The sequence below is a fragment of the Schistocerca cancellata genome, chromosome 5, assembly GCF_023864275.1.
Source record: "Schistocerca cancellata isolate TAMUIC-IGC-003103 chromosome 5, iqSchCanc2.1, whole genome shotgun sequence".
Taxonomy (NCBI): Eukaryota; Metazoa; Arthropoda; class Insecta; order Orthoptera; family Acrididae; genus Schistocerca; species Schistocerca cancellata.
The window spans coordinates 562,328-580,339 of NC_064630.1; the positions used below are offsets into that span (position 1 = coordinate 562,328).

At 44.7% G+C, this 18,012-nt stretch overlaps 1 protein-coding gene across 1 annotated transcript in view; it reads right to left on the bottom strand.

The window, feature by feature from the left end:
- LOC126188104 (cytochrome P450 9e2-like) overlaps positions 1-18,012 on the bottom strand; it is a 75,419-nt gene that overhangs the window by 24,471 nt on the left and 32,936 nt on the right. The window contains exon 3 of the mRNA XM_049929570.1: positions 16,254-16,391. Within this exon, the coding sequence (XP_049785527.1) occupies positions 16,254-16,391 (138 nt within the window). The remainder of the gene's footprint in view (positions 1-16,253; positions 16,392-18,012) is intronic.

Genomic DNA, 18,012 nt, shown 5'->3' on the forward strand with positions numbered 1-18,012 from the left:
CTTTGTGTACCATGTGTGTAGCAAGCACAAGGAGCCCTAGCTAATATGGTATTTGCTTATACAACTTTACACATCGCTACCATATTTCTCTAACACATAAATTACACAGCTATCTGATCATTTAACTGAGAGAGACAAACATTTTCTTTACTACATCATTGACAGATGTTTACGTAATTACACAGTTGGAAACTTCAGACTTATGAAATTGTATATAGTCTGTACTGTGTGAACTGTTCATATTTTTTCAGAACCATTGTGATACTATGAGAGCTTTGAATGATGTGTTTGGTATGGGATCATGATTTCAAAGTATGATTGAGGAAGGTGACACTATTGAAATGAGCAGAGAATTTTTTTAGATTTTGGAATTATTGCAGAAAGCTACGACGTTTTTGAGATTTGGCAGAGTTTTTATGATTTTATTATTACAATGACAATGTGTATTATGCTGTTGAGGTATGTTTATGATCAATAAGGTGATGCTATACGAGGAATTTGATTATGCTATGTACACTGCTGGAAATGGAAAAAAGAACACATTGACACCGGTGTGTCAGACCCACCATACTTGCTCCGGACACTGCGAGAGGGCTGTACAAGCAATGATCACACGCACGGCACAGCGGACACACCAGGAACCGCGGTGTTGGCCGTCGAATGGCGCTAGCTGCGCAGCATTTGTGCACCGCCGCCGTCAGTGTCAGCCAGTTTGCCGTGGCATACGGAGCTCCATCGCAGTCTTTATCACTGGTAGCATGCCGCGACAGCGTGGACGTGAACCGTATGTGCAGTTGACGGACTTTGAGCGAGGGCGTATAGTGGGCATGCGGGAGGCCGGGTGGACGTACCGCCGAATTGCTCAACACGTGGGGCGTGAGGTCTCCACAGTACATCGATGTTGTCGCCAGTGGTCGGCGGAAGGTGCACGTGCCCGTCGACCTGGGACCGGACCGCAGCGACGCACGGATGCACGCCAAGACCGTAGGATCCTACGCAGTGCCGTAGGGGACCGCACCGCCACTTCCCAGCAAATTAGGGACACTGTTGCTCCTGGGGTATCGGCGAGGACCATTCGCAACCGTCTCCATGAAGCTGGGCTACGGTCCCGCACACCGTTATGCCGTCTTCCGCTCACGCCCCAACATCGTGCAGCCCGCCTCCAGTGGTGTCGCGACAGGCGTGAATGGAGGGACGAATGGAGACGTGTCGTCTTCAGCGATGAGAGTCGCTTCTGCCTTGGTGCCAATGATGGTCGTATGCGTGTTTGGCGCCGTGCAGGTGAGCGCCACAATCAGGACTGCATACGACCGAGGCACACAGGGCCAACACCCGGCATCATGGTGTGGGAAGCGATCTCCTACACTGGCCGTACACCACTGGTGATCGTCGAGGGGACACTGAATAGTGCACGGTACATCCAAACCGTCATCGAACCCATCGTTCTACCATTCCTAGACCGGCAAGGGAACTTGCTGTTCCAACAGGACAATGCACGTCCGCATGTATCCCGTGCCACCCAACGTGCTCTAGAAGGTGTAAGTCAACTACCCTGGCCAGCAAGATCTCCGGATCTGTCCCCCATTGAGCATGTTTGGGACTGGATGAAGCGTCGTCTCACGCGGTCTGCACGTCCAGCACGAACGCTGGTCCAACTGAGGCGCCAGGTGGAAATGGCATGGCAAGCCGTTCCACAGGACTACATCCAGCATCTCTACGATCGTCTCCATGGGAGAATAGCAGCCTGCATTGCTGCGAAAGGTGGATATACACTGTACTAGTGCCGACATTGTGCATGCTCTGTTGCCTGTGTCTATGTGCCTGTGGTTCTGTCAGTGTGATCATGTGATGTATCTGACCCCAGGAATGTGTCAATAAAATTTCCCCTTCCTGGGACAATGAATTCACGGTGTTCTTATTTCAATTTCCAGGAGTGTATTTATTATGATTAAATATTGAAATGTCTACTAATATGTATATGTGTAATAAAGTAAGGAATAATGAGTAGTGGTTAGGGACACTGGTTTGTGAAAAAGGGTGTTGGAAACCAAGAATCGTACTTTAAGAGTTATGAAAAGTGTGTATATGCGTGAATGTATCACAATGCTAGTGAAAATTTTTTGGACGCTGTTAAATTTACAGGATTTTGTTTCTACACATTTGTAACACAAATTCTCGACCTGTGAAATTTTTATATGAGGCTGTCACTGTAGCGGAAACTGCTGTCATAAATATTTCGGTAAGAAAGGTAAGTGACCTTGACGTAATGCGTTTTGCGCGCCCAGCTGAGAGATAGTCGCCTGAAAAAAGAAAGCCATTAGGTGGAGAAAAAAAAGAGGCCATTATCCTCGCTATTGACATTTATTTGTAGAATGCATAGCAAATACGACACGCTCAGACTTGAAAACATATGATTACACTGTGATTACACAGTCGCAACAGATGGCTGCTGGCCGTCTCTACAAGGACTACAGTGGGTCTGCACCTTTGATGACCCACCAATACCATTATTTCTACAAGGACTGCAGTGGGTCTACACCTCTGGTGGCCCACCAATACCGTAATCTCTAACAGGACTACAGTGGGTCTGCTCTGTGATTACCTACCTAACAATATTCTTCAACTCTGACTGACTCTGCTGTGGATTTGCTCTGTTGTGGCCCATTACCTGTCTGCATGTCAAGAGTCAGCACTGTCTTTCTGCTGAAAGGACTACACTACTTCTTCAAGACTGCATGGAACCCACTACTTCTGTGTGCATTTTCTTTTACTACTCGGACTTTGAGAAAAACACTGCAATTTTACCGTGATGAATGATCAGGACTGTCTTTTTGGACTGTGAGAAAACTTTAGCTGTTGACCAACATTGTATCAATAAGTGTGTGCATTTGATTTCTTTGTTATTGTAATTATGAAAAATTTTTTCAAATTTGTATTGGCCACTGCCCAAAACAATTTGTAAAATTTTTTGTGGGGAGCAGGGGTGCTATGTAAGTAGGCTATTTAGGTTTTTATGTTGGTAACGCCATGTATCGCTCTGTATGAAAATCACTGGGTGTGCTGTGTGCAGTCTGTGGCTGGTTGGCATTGTAGTGTTGGGCAGTTGGATGTTAACAGCGCGTAGCATTGCGCAGTTGGAGGTGAGCCGCCAGCAGTGGTGGATGTGGGGAGAGAAATGGCGGAGTTTTGAGAGCAGATGATCTGGACGTGTGTCCATCAGAGACAGGAAATTTATAAGACTGGGTGTCATGAACTGCTACAACAGGGTGTTACAAAATGGTACGGCCAAACTTTCAGGAAACATTCCTTACACACAAAGAAAGAAAATATGTTATGTGGACTTCTGTCTGGAAACGCTTACTTTCCATGTTAGAGCTCATTTTATTACTTCTCTTCAAATCACATAAATCATGGAATGGAAACACACAGCAACAGAACGTGCCAGCGTGACTTCAAACACTTTGTCACAGGAAATGTTCAAAATGTCCTCCATTAGCGAGGATACATGCATCCACCCTCTGTCGCATGGAATCCCTGATGCGCTGATGCAGCCCTGGAGAATGGCGTATTGTATCACAGCCGTCCACAATACGAGCACGACGAGTCTCTACATTTGGTAGCGGGGTTGCGTAGAAAAGAGCTTTCAAATGCCCCCATAAATGAAAGTCAAGAGGGTTGAGGTCAGGAGAGCGTGGATGCCATGGAATTGGTCCGCCTCTACCAATCCATTGGTCACCGACTCTGTTGTTGAGAAGGGTATGAACACTTGGACTGAAATATGCAGGAGCTCCATTGTGCATGAACCACATGTTGCGTCGTACTTGTAAAGGCACATGTTCTAGCAGCACAGGTAGAGTATCCCATATGAAATCATGATAACGTGCTCCATTGAGCGTAGGTGGAAGAACATGGGGCCCAATCAAGACATCACCAACAATGCCTGCCCAAACGTTCACAGGAAATCTGTGTTGATGACGTGATTGCACAATTGCGTGCGGATTCTCGTCAGCGCACACATGTTGATTGTGAAAATTTACAATTTGATCACGTTGGAATGAAGCCTCATCTGTAAAGAGAACATTTGCACTGAAATGAGGATTGGCACATTGTTGGATGAACCATTCGCAGAAGTGTACCCATGGAGGCCGATCAGCTGCTGATAGTGCCTCCATACGCTGTACATGGTACGGAAACAACTGGTTCTCCTGTAGCACTCTCCATACAGTGACGTGGTCAACGTTACGTAGTACAGCAGCAACTTCTCTGATGCTGACATTAGGGTTATCGTCAACTGCATGAAGAATTGCCTCGTCCATTGCAGGTGTCCTCGTCGTTCTAGGTCTTCCCCGTCGCGAGTCATAGGCTGGAATGTTCCGTGCTCCCTAAGATGCTGATCAATTGCTTCGAACGTCTTCCTGTCGGGACACCTTCGTTCTGGAAATCTGTCTCGGTACAAAAGTACCAGGTCACAGCTATTGCCCCGTGCTAATCCATACATCAAATGGGCATCTGCCAACTTCGGATTTGTAAATATTGCACTGACTGCAAAACCACGTTCGTGAAGAACACTAACCTGTTGATGCTACGTACTGATGTGCTTGATGCTAGTACTGTAGAGCAATGAGTTGCGTGTCAACACAAGCACCGAAGTCAACATTACCTTCCTTCAATTGGGCCAACTGGCGGTGAATCGAGGAAGTACAGTACATACTGGCGAAACTAAAATGAGCTCTAACATAGAAATTAAGCGTTTCTGGACACATGTCCACATAACATCTTTTCTTTATTTGTGTGTGAGGAATGTTTCCTGAAAGTTTGGCCGTACCTTTTTGTAACACCCGGTATATATTATGACTTTTGAACACTAATAAGGTAAATACATTGTTTGTTCTCTATCAAAATCTTTCATTTGCTAACTATGCCTATCTGTAGTTAGTGCCTTCAGTAGTTTGAATCTTCTACTTAGCTGGCAGTAGTGGCGCTCGCTGTATTGCAGTAGTACGAGTAACGAAGATTTTTGTGAGGTAAGTGATTTGTGAAAGGTATAGGTTAATGTTAGTCAGGGCCATTCTTTTGTAGGGATTATTGAAAGTCAGATTGCGTTGTGCTAAAAATATTGTGTGTCAGTTTAGTGTTGATCAGAATAGGCAAAGAGTGAAATGTCTGAGTACATTCAGTTCTGCTCAGCTGTGTGAAAATCAAATAATGTAAGAGGTTTCTCAGCACAGTAATTCATTAATTTTTCTAAGGGGATGTTTCAAATGGCACAGTTTCAGAATCACCAATTTCAATACTGCAATGCCAGAGTTTGCTAGCTGAGACAGTATTGACATGAAAGCCTCAACATTTCACTTCAGGCTCTGGAGAGTGCACCAAACAAGGTGGTTAAGACAATGTACTCGTATTTTAGAGGAGGGAAGACCAAATAGGAGTCTGATAATCATGAGCAAGATTTCTGGCGGTTCCCACAGATCGTTTGAGGGGACTGCCGGGATGCTTCATTCATCGAGGTTATGGCAGACTTCGTTCCCACCTACTGGGCAAGGTAGCGCGTGGTTAGCAAACTGGTCTCGCATTCGGGAGAAGTGGGGTTCAAATACCTGTGTTGGCCATTCAGATTTAGCGTTTCCGTGCTTTCCCTAAATCGATGAAGACGGAAACCAGGATTTTTTTTTTTTTTTTAAGCCGATGCCAATTTCTTCATCCAACCTTGTCGTACCAGAACAAGTGCTCCGTCTGTAATGACCTCATCGTTTACTTGACGTAAAGCTACGAGCTTCCTGAATTTTAAAATTTTCTCTGTGAAGGGAGCGTTTGGAGAAATTTCTGGCCTCCAGGCGGTCATCGTCACCTACACTCCACGATATTTGAACTTGGCACCAGATAGTAATCCACACGTGAACCATCGAAGACCGACGAAAACGTCTCCTTCATTCCGCAATATACGACAGACTGTGAGTATTCGGCGCATGCGTCTGAATCACGTTGACAGACGGGCCGCAGCGCCCTCGCTCGTGGAGCCGCAGAACTCGCAGTCGGCTGTCCTTGAGTGGCCGCTCGCCGCGTCTTCTCTGTCGTCTTCAGTTTGAGCAAATTGTGGAGGTGAGGGGATTCCACCCATTAGCCAGCTGGTAGCCGCTGCCGCCGTTCATCAGATTTTCCACTATGCGTATTTTCAGTAATGGGATCCCAAACAGACGTTGCCGTGGCCAAAAATTATTTTTTTATCATACTCCATCGAATCTGTGTTAAATGCAACATTCTTCCACAGTGCGTGCGGTCTGACCTCTGTAAACCGTACCACACTGGCAACGTATTTTGTAAACTCCAGTCTTCCACAATAACGAATGTCCGTGCTGAGGACACTGGTCGGTAAATGCTTACATTTTATACGAAACTCGGCCTGTTTTGCCAACACAATGCGGATCATCTGTCTAAATAGTTCGCACCGTTTAATTAACTTCGGTATTATATCACTTTTTAGAAAGGTCCCTCTCGCAAATTCTTTCTACTAATTGGTAATAAGTTTCAGGAGAACGTCCAAATTTGTTCTTGTATGATTTTCCTCGCTTTTGTTTTGTTTCCCTCAACTTTTGCTGTACGTCCAACCACGAATATTTTGATCAGACTGACGGCGACGCCATGGGTGGCCCTGTGTCTTCCCTGGCGTCCAACATTTGTGTGGAGATCATTGAGGAGAGAGAGCTTGAATCAGCAGATCTTAAACCAACTTTATTTTGTAGGTACACTACGTGATCAAAAGTATCCGGATACCCACAAAAACAAACGTTTCTCATATTAGGTGCATTGTACTGCCACTTACTCCCAGGTACTCCATATCAGCAACCAAAGTAGTCACTAGACATCGCGAGAGAGCAGAATGGGGCGCTCCGCGAAACTCACGGACTTCGAACGTGGTCAGGTGATTGGGTGCCATTTGCGTCATACGTCTGTACGCGTGATTTCCTCACTCCTACACATCCCTAGGTCCACTGTTTCCGATATGATAGTGAAGTGGAACGTGAAGGGACACGTACATCACAAAACCGTATAGGCCTATCTCGTCTCTTGACTGACAGACACCACCGACAGTTGAAGGGGATCGTAATGTGTAATAGGCAGACATCTATCCAGACCATCACACAGGAATTCCAATTGCACCAGGTTGAACTGCAAGTACTATGACAGTTAGCCGGGAGGTGAGAAAACTTGGATTTCATGGTCGAGCGGCTGCTAGTAAGCCACATATCACGCCGGTAAATGCCAAACGACGCCTCGCTTGGTGTAAGGAGCGTAAACGTTGGACGATTGAACGATTCACGGCACACAATTGGGTGATCAGATGGCAGGGTGTGGGTATAGCGAATGCCCGGTGAACGTCATCTGCCAGCGTGTGTAGTGCCAATGGTAAAATTCGGAGGCGTTGGTGTTATGGTGTAGCCGTGTTTTTCATGGAGGGGTCTTGTACCTCTTGTTGTTTTGCGCGCCCGCCACTATCACAGCACAGGCCTACATTGATGCCGTAAGCACCTTCTTGCCTCCCACTATTGAAGAGCAGTTCGGGGATGGCGATTGCATCTTTCAACACGATCGAGCACCTCTTCATAATGCACGGCCTGTGGCGTAGTGGTTACACGACAATAACATTCGTGTAATGGACTGACCTGCACAGAGTCCTGACCTGAATCCTGTAGAACACCTTTGGGATGTTTTGGAACGCCGACTTCGTGCCAGGCCTCACCGAGCGACAGCGATACCTCTCCTCAGGGCAGCACTCCGTGAAGTTTGGGCTGTGATTCCCCTAGAAAACTTCCAGCACCTGATTGAACGTATGCCTGCGTGAGTGGAAGCTGTCATCAAGGCTAAGAGTGGGCCAACACGATACTGAACCCCAGCCTTACTGATGGAGAGCGCCACGAACTTCTTTGCAGCCAGGTGTCCGGATACGTTTGATCACATAGTGTATGTAGGAGATACTTTCATAGTGTGGCCTCATGGAGACCATATATTAATGGAGTTCTAACATCACCTCCTTTCATAAGAACATCTTGTTCGCTATGGCATTAGAGAAAGGTGGTTGTTTACCTTTCCTGGACTTTTTCGTTAAATAGAAGAATGATAGCTCTCTGTGGCATTCAGTTTATCATCGAGTTGTCATCATCCATCGCAAACTATGAGCGTTCTTAAAACATTGTACACAGAGCTCAAGCAGTCTCAGATGCACATAGTTTATTGAAAGTGCTCGCCCATCTAAAGACTGTTCAGGGGAGTTGGATATTCTACCCGGCAGATTAACAGGGCACTATCAATTAAAGCCAAGAACCAGGAAGTGGATAAAGAGGAGAGCGCACCTGAAAAATCTGAAATATTTTTCCCTTTGTTGGCAATATTTCGCGTAAAATAGCAAGAATCCTCCGTAATTTTTAGGGTAAATCGGTTTTCCCCCCACCATTTAAGGTTGTCTCCCTGTTGCCACCAGGATAATTTGTCGTTGTGGAAAGTTAGAATTTACAAAATACGTTGCCAGTGTCATACGGCGTGTGGAGGTCAGACCGTGTGCACGGTGAAAGAGAGTTGCACCAACGTTGCACTCGCCTTTTGCAACCGAGGACTCTGCTGTTGCTGAACATTTCATCTCCATCGGAAATTCAATGGCGTATGATAAAACACTAATTCTGGCCACAACAACATATTTTCGTGACCCATTATTTTAAATAGGCAAGGCGGAAAATCTAATAAACCATGATAGCAGCTAATACTGGATAATGCGTGGAGTCCTGTAATCTCCTCGTTTTTCTCACAGGGGGGAGGCCACAACGTTGTCATTAAGGATTTACTTCAAACTTCGCACACCTTTTGTAATCCGACTCCGAGGAAATCGCAAGAAAAGTTTTTAGCCTCTATTATGTAACTGATATATCTATGTGAAAGAGCCGAAAGTAGGAAGTCAGTGTGGTCGAGCGGTTAGCGTTCGCGCTTTGCGAGATGGTCGTGGGCGGGGCGACGGTTTGAATCTCACTAACACTTATATCTTATGATAGTCCGCCCCAGTAGCTGAGTGGTCAGCGTGACGGATTGCCGTCCTCCGGGCCCGGGTTCGATTCCCGGCTGGGTCGGAGATTTTCTCCGCTCAGGGACTGGGTGTTGTGTTGTGTTCATCATCATTTCATCCCCATCCGGCGTGCAGGTCGCCCAATGTGGCGCCGAATGTAATAAGGCCTGCGCCATGGCGGCCGGACCTGCCCCGCGAGGGGCCTCCCGGCCAATGACGCCAAAACGCTCATTTCATTCATCTTATGATAATCATTTAATCTGAAGAAATGTATTAAAATTTATGCTACGGCCAGATCTTGAAACAAGGTCTCTTTGCTTTTTAGATAGGAATGCTAAGGATTACACCAGCGCACAACAATAGGTAGCATTGTTGCACCGACTACCCAAGTCCCTGTCCCTCTTTAACACAAACTTCATACGTTCAGCTTATTTCCCCCTTGATCGTCACTATCGCCGAGGCCCTCTCGGATTGTAATAGCAGTCCACCGTTGGATGTAATGGGGAAATCCTGTAACTCAAGTGTAGGCGATCTCTAGTTTTTACGATTAGATTTGAGTCTCATCTTTATCGATGATAACGATGGAAACTGAAGATGTGCATTACAATTTTTGCCACAGCGGAGACTTGAATTTAGTATGTTATCAGACTATTTACTATTTGTAATTAAATTTTCAAGGACGCGGTACAGGCTTGGAAAGCCCAAGTCAAACCTCGATAAATGATGATACGAATGACGTCATTAAAATCAGTAATACAGTAAGTCACAATGTGCCAGACCACAAGAGCAACGTACAATTACTCGTGAGATGTGCTCTCGACATGACACGTTGCTGGATGGTATTTGACATACAGACATGGGAAACATAAATTGAAAGTTGATGCAAATACTGCATGCAAATACACGTGATTTTTTTCGTTACATTACTTCTCAAATGTCATAAAACTTAAACAATATGACCAGTGATTAAAAAAATTTGTTTGTAATTGCTTTTGAGCGGGAGTCCAGCCGTGGCGTCGTATTCATTCATCTTACGACGCTCGAACACTAATTACTTGACCAACAGGAACTCTAACGTCCGTCTTCTACACACAGAGAAATAAGCACAAAATAGACGCGTGAAACTTCTCTTGAGATTTTCTCTGAATTGCCGGAGTAGTGCACCTTACTAATTGCACATTACTTTGTTTTAATGGCCTCCTAAAGGTGTACAAAGTTTGAAGTAAATCCCAACGTCGTGGCCTGCCTTTGTCAGATCGAAGACGACGGTGCAGCCGAGTTCCGCCGTTGAAGGAGGCAGCGCGCTGCCACGGGGCAGTGGGGGCGTGGTCTGTCTGTGTGCGCCTAATGCTACGCAATACGGGGTGAGTCACTGACTGTTGCCACCAAGAATAACTCCGAAGGTATGATAGGAGCTGAAAAGTTTGTGGGACGAAAGTTGCATGGGACAATGGGGGCCAGAATATGACATTGGTGTTTTGTTGCTAGGTGGGGTCGCTTCAGGGATATGAAGGTCAACTTTGTTTTTTTAAATGGAATGCTATAGCTTGGAACTTATTTTCTGATAGTGACTATAGAGACGAATCCAATGATGTGTATCAGTAAGGTCTTTGAACGTCAACGAAGGTCACAAAGGTGGTATGAACGTCCATTTACAGAAGGTGTTCGATGTGCTGACCATTGGTATCACTTCTTATCACGGATTGAGTGGTATTCCTTATCACATCGGCACTTATCGAAGCACATGCTCTGACAATTTTCTCTCGCATATCTTCTACACCTACATCTACATTTATATTCCGCAAGCCACCCAAGCGTGTGGGCGGAGGGCACTTTACGTGCCATTGTCATTACGTCCCTTTCATGTTCCAGTCGCGTATTGTTCGCGGGAAGATCGACTGCCGGAAAGCCTCCGTGCGCGCTCTAATCTCTCTAATTTTACATTCGTGATCTCCTCGGGAGGTATAAGTAGGGGGAAGCAATATATTCGATACCTCATCCAGAAACCCACCCTCTCGAAACCTGGACAGCAAGGTACACCGCGATGCAGAGCGCCTCTCTTGCAGAGTCTGCCACTTGAGTTTGCTAAACATCTCCGTAACACTATCACGCTTACCAAATAACCCTGTGACGAAACGCGCCTCTCTTCTTTCGATCTTCTCTATCTCCTCTGTTAACCCGACCTGGTACGGATCTCACACTGAGCAATACTCAAGTATAGGTCGAACGAGTGTTTTGTAAGCCACCTCCTTTGTTGATGGACTACATTTTCTAAGGACTCTCCCAATGAATCTCAACCTGGCACTTGCCTTACCAACAATTAATTTTATACGACCATTCCACTCCAAATCGTCCCGTACGCACACTCCCAGATATTTTACAGAAGTAACTGCTACTAGTGTTTGTTCCGCTATCATATAGTCATACAATAAAGGATCTTTCTTTCTATGTATTCGCAACACATTACATTTGTCTATATTAAGCGTCAGTTGCCACTCCCTGCACCAAGTGCCTATCCGCTGCAGATCTTCCTGCATTTCTCTGCAATTTTCTAATGCTGCAACTTCTCTGTATACTACAGCATCATCCGCGAAAAGCCGTATGGAACTTCCGACACTATCTACTAGGTCATTTATATATATTCTGAAAAGCAATGGTCCTATAACACTCCCCTGTGGCACGTCAGAAGTTACTTTAACGTCTGTAGACGTCTCTCCATTGATAACAACATGCTGTGTTCTGTTTGCTAAAAACTCTTCAATCCAGCCACACAGCTGGTCTGATATTCCGTAGGCTCTTACTCTGTTTATCTGGCGACAGTGCGCAACTGTGTCGAACGCCTTCCGAAGTCAAGGAAAATAGCATCTACCTGGGAGCCTGTATCTAATATTTTCTGGGTCTCATGAACAGACAAAGCGAGTTGGGACTCACACGATCACTGTTTCCGGAATCCATGTTGATTCCTACAGAGTAGATTCTGGGTTTCCAGAAACGACATGATACGTGAGCAAAAACCATGTTCTAAAATTCTACAACAGATCCATGTCAGTGATATAGGCCTATAGTCTTGCGCATCTGCTCGACGACCCTTCTTGAAAACTGGAACTACATGCGCTCTTTTCGAATCATTTGGAACCTTCCGTTCCTCTAAGAGACTTCTGGCACAAGGCTGTTACAAGGGGGGCAAGTTCTTTCGCGTACTCTGTGTAGAATCCCGTCAGGTCCAGTGGACTTTCCTCTGTTGAGTGATTCCAGTTGCTTTTCTATTCCTTGGACACTTATTTCGATGTCAGCCATTTTTTCGTTCGTGCGAGGATTTAGAGAAGGAACTGCAGTGCTGTCTTCCTCTGCGAAATAGCTTTGGAAAAAGGTGTTTAGTGTTTCAGCTTTAAGCGTGTCATCCTCTGTTTCAATGTCATTATCATCCCAGAGTGTCTGGATATTATGTTTCGATCCACTTACTGATTTAACGTAAGACCAGAACTTCCTAGGATTTTCTGTCAAGTCGGTACATAGAATTTTACTTTCGAATTCACCGAACGCTTCACGCATAGCCCTCCTTACGCTACCTTTGACATCGTTTAGCTTTTGTTTGTCTTAGAGGTTTTGGCTGCGTTTAAATTTGCAGTGAAGCTCTCTTTGCTTTCGCAGTAGTCTCCTAACTTTGTTGTTTAACCACGGTGGGTTTTTCCCGTCCCTCACAGTTTTACGAGGCACGTACCTGTCTAAAACCCATTTTACGATTGCCTTGAACTTTTTCCATATACACTCAACATTGTCAGTGTCGGAACAGAAGTTTCGTTTTGATCTGTTAGGTAGTCTGAAATCCGCCTCCTATTACTCTTGCTAAACAGATAAACCTTCGTCCCTTTTTTTTTAAATTTCTATTTACTTCCATATTCAGGGATGCTGCAACGGCATTATGATCACTGATTCTCTGTTCTGCGCTTACAGAGTCGAAAAGTTCGGGTCTGTTTGTTATCAGTAGGTCCAAGATGTTGTCTCCAGGAGTCGGTTCTCTGTTTAATTGCTCGAGGTAATTTTCGGATAGTACACTCAGTATAATGTCACTCGATGCTCTGTCCCTACCACCTGTCCTAAACATCTGAGTGTCGCAGTCTATATCTGGTAAATTGAAATCTCCACCTAAGACTATAACATGCTGAGGAAATGTATGTGAAATGTATTCCAAATTTTCTCTCAGTTGTTCTGCCACTAATGCTGCTGAGTCGGGAGGTTGGTAAAAGGAACCAATTATTAACCTAGCTCGGTTGTTGAGTATAACCTCCACCCATAATAATTCACAGGAACTATCCACTTCTACTTCACTACAGGATAAACTACTACTAACAGCGACAAACACGCCACCACCGGTTGCATGCAATCTATCATTTCTAAACACCGTCTGTGCCTTTGTAAAAATTTCGGCAGAATTTATCTCTGCTTTCAGCCAGCTTTCCGTACCTATAACGATTTCAGCTTCGGTGCTTTCTATCAGCGCTTGAAGTTCCGGTACTTTACCAACGCAGCTTCGACAGTTTACAATTACAATATCGATTGCTGCTTGGTCCCCGCAGGTCCTGACTTTGCCCCGCACCCTTTGAGGCTGTTTCCCGAGGCCATCTAACCTAAAAAACCGCCCAGTCCACTCCACACAACCCCTGCCACCCGTGTAGCCGCCTGCTGTGTGTAGTGGATTCCTGACCTATCCAGCGGAACTCGAAACCCCACCATCTTCAGATGTTGTGGGAACGTCTTCATAAAAAAAACGTCTTTTACGAGTATCCACAAGAAAAAAATCCAGAGGCGTCAAGTCTGGTGAACGAGCTGGCCACGACACATCTCATCCGAGTCCACTCCAACGATTTGGGAATTGTCTCTGCATCTCATTTTTAGCTATCAGCGAAAAATGTGCCGGACACCCATCGTGTTGATACCAAATTCTGTCCCTTGTTCCTAAAGATATTTCTTCCAATAACAGACCTAATGTTTCTTCCGAGAATGTGGTGTACTTCCTACCATTAAGATTTCCTTCGATGAAATAGGGGCCTATAATTCCATCCGCCAGAATTTCACATCATACATTCACTGACCACGGTTTTTGCTGTGCAACTTGCCGCAGCCAACATGGATTTTCAGTTGCCCAATAACATAACATTTCCATGGTTCGTGAATGTAACTAAAATCAATTTAATCTGAACTTGAGCCCATCGGCAGAATTCAGTGCGACGCATGCAGTCCGTACCAGTTAATTCTTGGTGGAGACGATACGGTGAGGATGATGTTTTTGGCGACGCGGAACACTAACAACACTACTCTGGCTAATGCCAGATTCCCCTGCAATCTCATTCGGACTAACACAAGGGTCTCGAACACAGTGGGAAGAGTACCAATTTCCGTTTCCTCTGCTAACTTTCCTTCGCCGGATATGTTTCCGATGCGTTAAAGATCCAGTTGTTCTCAATTTATCATACACATATTTAAATGTACGACGTTCATGATGAGTACGTTGAGGATATCTTTCAGTGCACAAGTCTCTAGCTCTCACTGAATTTCTTTGGTATTCTCTGTAAATGAGAAACATACAGACTTGTTCTTCGATGGAATACGTCGTTCACATTCGCTTGATTCGACGATACTAGTCTAGTGTTGCATTGCGAAACTGTCGAATGGTGTTTACATGATAATGGCACGTTAGATGGATACGCCGTATTTGGCGAATATTTACTATTTGCACGATATACGAGAGAGAATTGTCAGAGCATGTGCTTCGATAAGTGCCCAAGTAATGGGGAATACCATGCAATCCATGATAAGAAGATTGCAGCACTGCATTGATACCAATGGTCATCACTTCGAAGACCTTCTGTAAATGGACGTTCATGACAACTTTTTGACCTTTGTTGACCTTCGGAGACCTTACTGTTACACATCATTGGGTATGTCTCAATAACCGCTATCAGAAAATAAGTACCAAACTATAGCATCCCTAAAAAAAACTTTCATATCTATGACGCGACCCCATCTAGCAACAAAAAACTGGCGCCATGTTATGACCCCCCGTTGTCCCATGCAACATTTGTCCCACAAACGTTTCAGCTACTGTCATACTTCCGGAGTTATTCTAGGTGGCAATAGTTAGTGGCTGCCCCTGTATGTTGCGGAACGGAGGACGCCTTAGATGGCTTGCTTGACGGTGATTGGCAGGTGACCAGTTGAAATATTATGGAGTTTAGTTGACTACGACCGATTGCAAACGTGAAATTTCTTCGAAAATAATCTTCCTTCCGTCCTTTAACCCATGTGTAACTCATTTAGCGCTCTCTAATCACACTGGCGCCCATGGCAAACTTATTGTCTTCAATAGGAGTGCGATCAGCGATATCAGTTTCATAAAGTGGAATTTTTAATCTCGTTACATGAAAATTAGCTCTCGTTTTATGCCACATACGGTCTTCGTTCATGGAAACATCACCAGGTCATTAGATAAACGGCAAATTTTTAACTCTTGGAGTGATAAGGCAAATGAATGCAATTCTGCGCTCCACAGGTACACCAAGAAAGAAGGGATTTTTAGGGTCCACAGGGGGGGGGGGGGGGGGAGGGTGGTAGAGGTCAAGAAATGAACCACACAGGCACCTTCATGCTCGAGGAGAGGAGTGTTCCTCAGAATCCTTACACGATGTGGGATCGTTGGTGTGGTGCAGCGCCTTGTTGAAGGTGAATGTCACCTGCAGAACTTTGTAAGCGAATAAACATACGTACATGATCGGGGCGGAGGTTCCTGCGTCGTTCTCCCGCGAATATAGCAGAGGATTAGGGGCCCCCATACATTGCCATGTCAAACCCCACACACAAAAATATGTCCACCGCCCGCCTGAACAATGAGCTGTTGGAATTAATTCCTTCTGTAGTTTCTGAGACTCCGTATCCTGCAGTGGATGTGGACTAACTTATACATCAACTTGTTTGTTCAAAGTAAGCTTTAATTTTTTTTACGTTGAGAAAACAAATGCAGAACAATAAAGTGACGACAATAACATAAACACTGCACATTATTGCAACAGGATAACAGTCTTGATTTTCTACTAAGGATAGTGTTGCTGTCTGACTTAGTCAGCGACGCTGCACTAGTAACAGAAGAGTCGACAGTTTAATATGACACATGCAATTACACTAAATACAACGTGTAGACACTCACTTCTCAGCTCTGCCATTTCTTTCGTTAGGTGCCGGACCATCTGCTGCCCAATCTCTGATATAAGTACGAACATGTTTTTCATCTTCATAGAGGTGAAGGCTGGACTCAGGGTAGTCCTCATGTCGTGCCACTCCTTCCCTGCAGAAACGTGTTGTACATGGAACTTCCATTTAAAAAATTGTTTACTTTAACATAGGTCGGAAGAGCAGCTCAACATCAATTAAAAATAACGTATTTGATGACAGATTGAATGTACAGAGGGCTCCCTACTTCATACTAAAGTACTTACCGGCTTGAATCATATTCAGAAAAGATTTAGCATAATGTTGCAATAAATTTAGCTGCACAGTTACAATGTCAATAAGGGACGCTAATGCTTTTATTTATTAAATGCTGTGCAAGATTTACATAAAACCGAAGAGGTGGGGGGGGGGGGGGGGACGGAGTGGATAGTTTGTTAGAGCGAGTTGAAGCATCCCGCTGGAAAAATCTTTTAGAAACGAACGAACTATAGATTGTGCAGTCATCACAGACCCGTTCTACTCTTCACAAACACCTCCCCATATTTCCGTATTGTAAGTGCTTTTCATTATTGAGTACTATCTAGGTGACCAGATAGGCGATAGTTCGGCATTTGAGCTACTAATGATAAAAGTTTGAGCAAAAATTTTTAAGGAGTGGAGACATCGTCGTTTGGGCGTTATTTTTGTTGATCAACGCGATTTTTGGACCACACAGGCAAATCCAAGAGTGATTTTATGGACTGATTTTAATTTAATGTTATTTTCAATGATGTTTACCGCTCCGCAACCTGCTGAAATACTGAAATACGACAAACCCAAAGTTCTACTAGTCTCCAAATTACGATTCCAGCTGCTATAGGTAGGTAATTAGGCTATTACAGTAGTGCATACATATTTTTACCTTACCGTCAAAATCGGTTTTCCTCTTCTTCCTTGTTACAAACTTATCTATAATTAGACAGTATCACAAAGGCAGACAGCGCAGAAACGACGGCACTTAACTTGAACTCAACTGCAAGTAAGAATTGAACTGATTATCAAACCAACGGCTGAGCTCAAATAAACCCAAAAATGTACAACAGTTGGTCATGGCTAAATTAGGAATGGGTGGCAGTTGGTAGTGCTATCGCTAGCTTAAACCTACTGATGGCCTGTTGACTGTCGCTCGTTGTATGACCGAAAATCAAAACATCTTTCAATTGCAGAGCACGGCAACGGCAGTACACCAGTAGAGAAAACAGCTGAAACAACGCAAAAGAACTTCTTTTTTTGAGAAACTTAATTTAGCACTCTCACATAACTACTCCTCTTTCAACAACAAAATTTACAAGCATGTCGCGAGATGTAGCCGCGCGGTCTAGGGCGCCTTGTCACGGTTCGCTCTGCTCCCCCCGTCGGACGTTCGAGTCCTCCCTCGGACATGGGTGTATGTGTGTGTGCTGTCCTTAGCGTGAGTTAGTTCAAGTTAGATTAAGTAGTGCGTAAGCTTAGGGACCGATGACCTCAGCGGTTTGGCCCCTTAAGAACTTACCACAACTTTCCAGTTTTACAGGCATGACCTAGGGCTAGCAATGCGACGCGTTCTTAGTGACCTGATAGCAGAAATATTATCAACCATATAGTGAATAAAATATTGAGACTGAAAAGTAGCATCACAATTTAAGTTAAATCCCATAATAGGTACGTGGGCGACACCCTCATTCTATTTGATAGTACAGATGATGACGTAACAATCC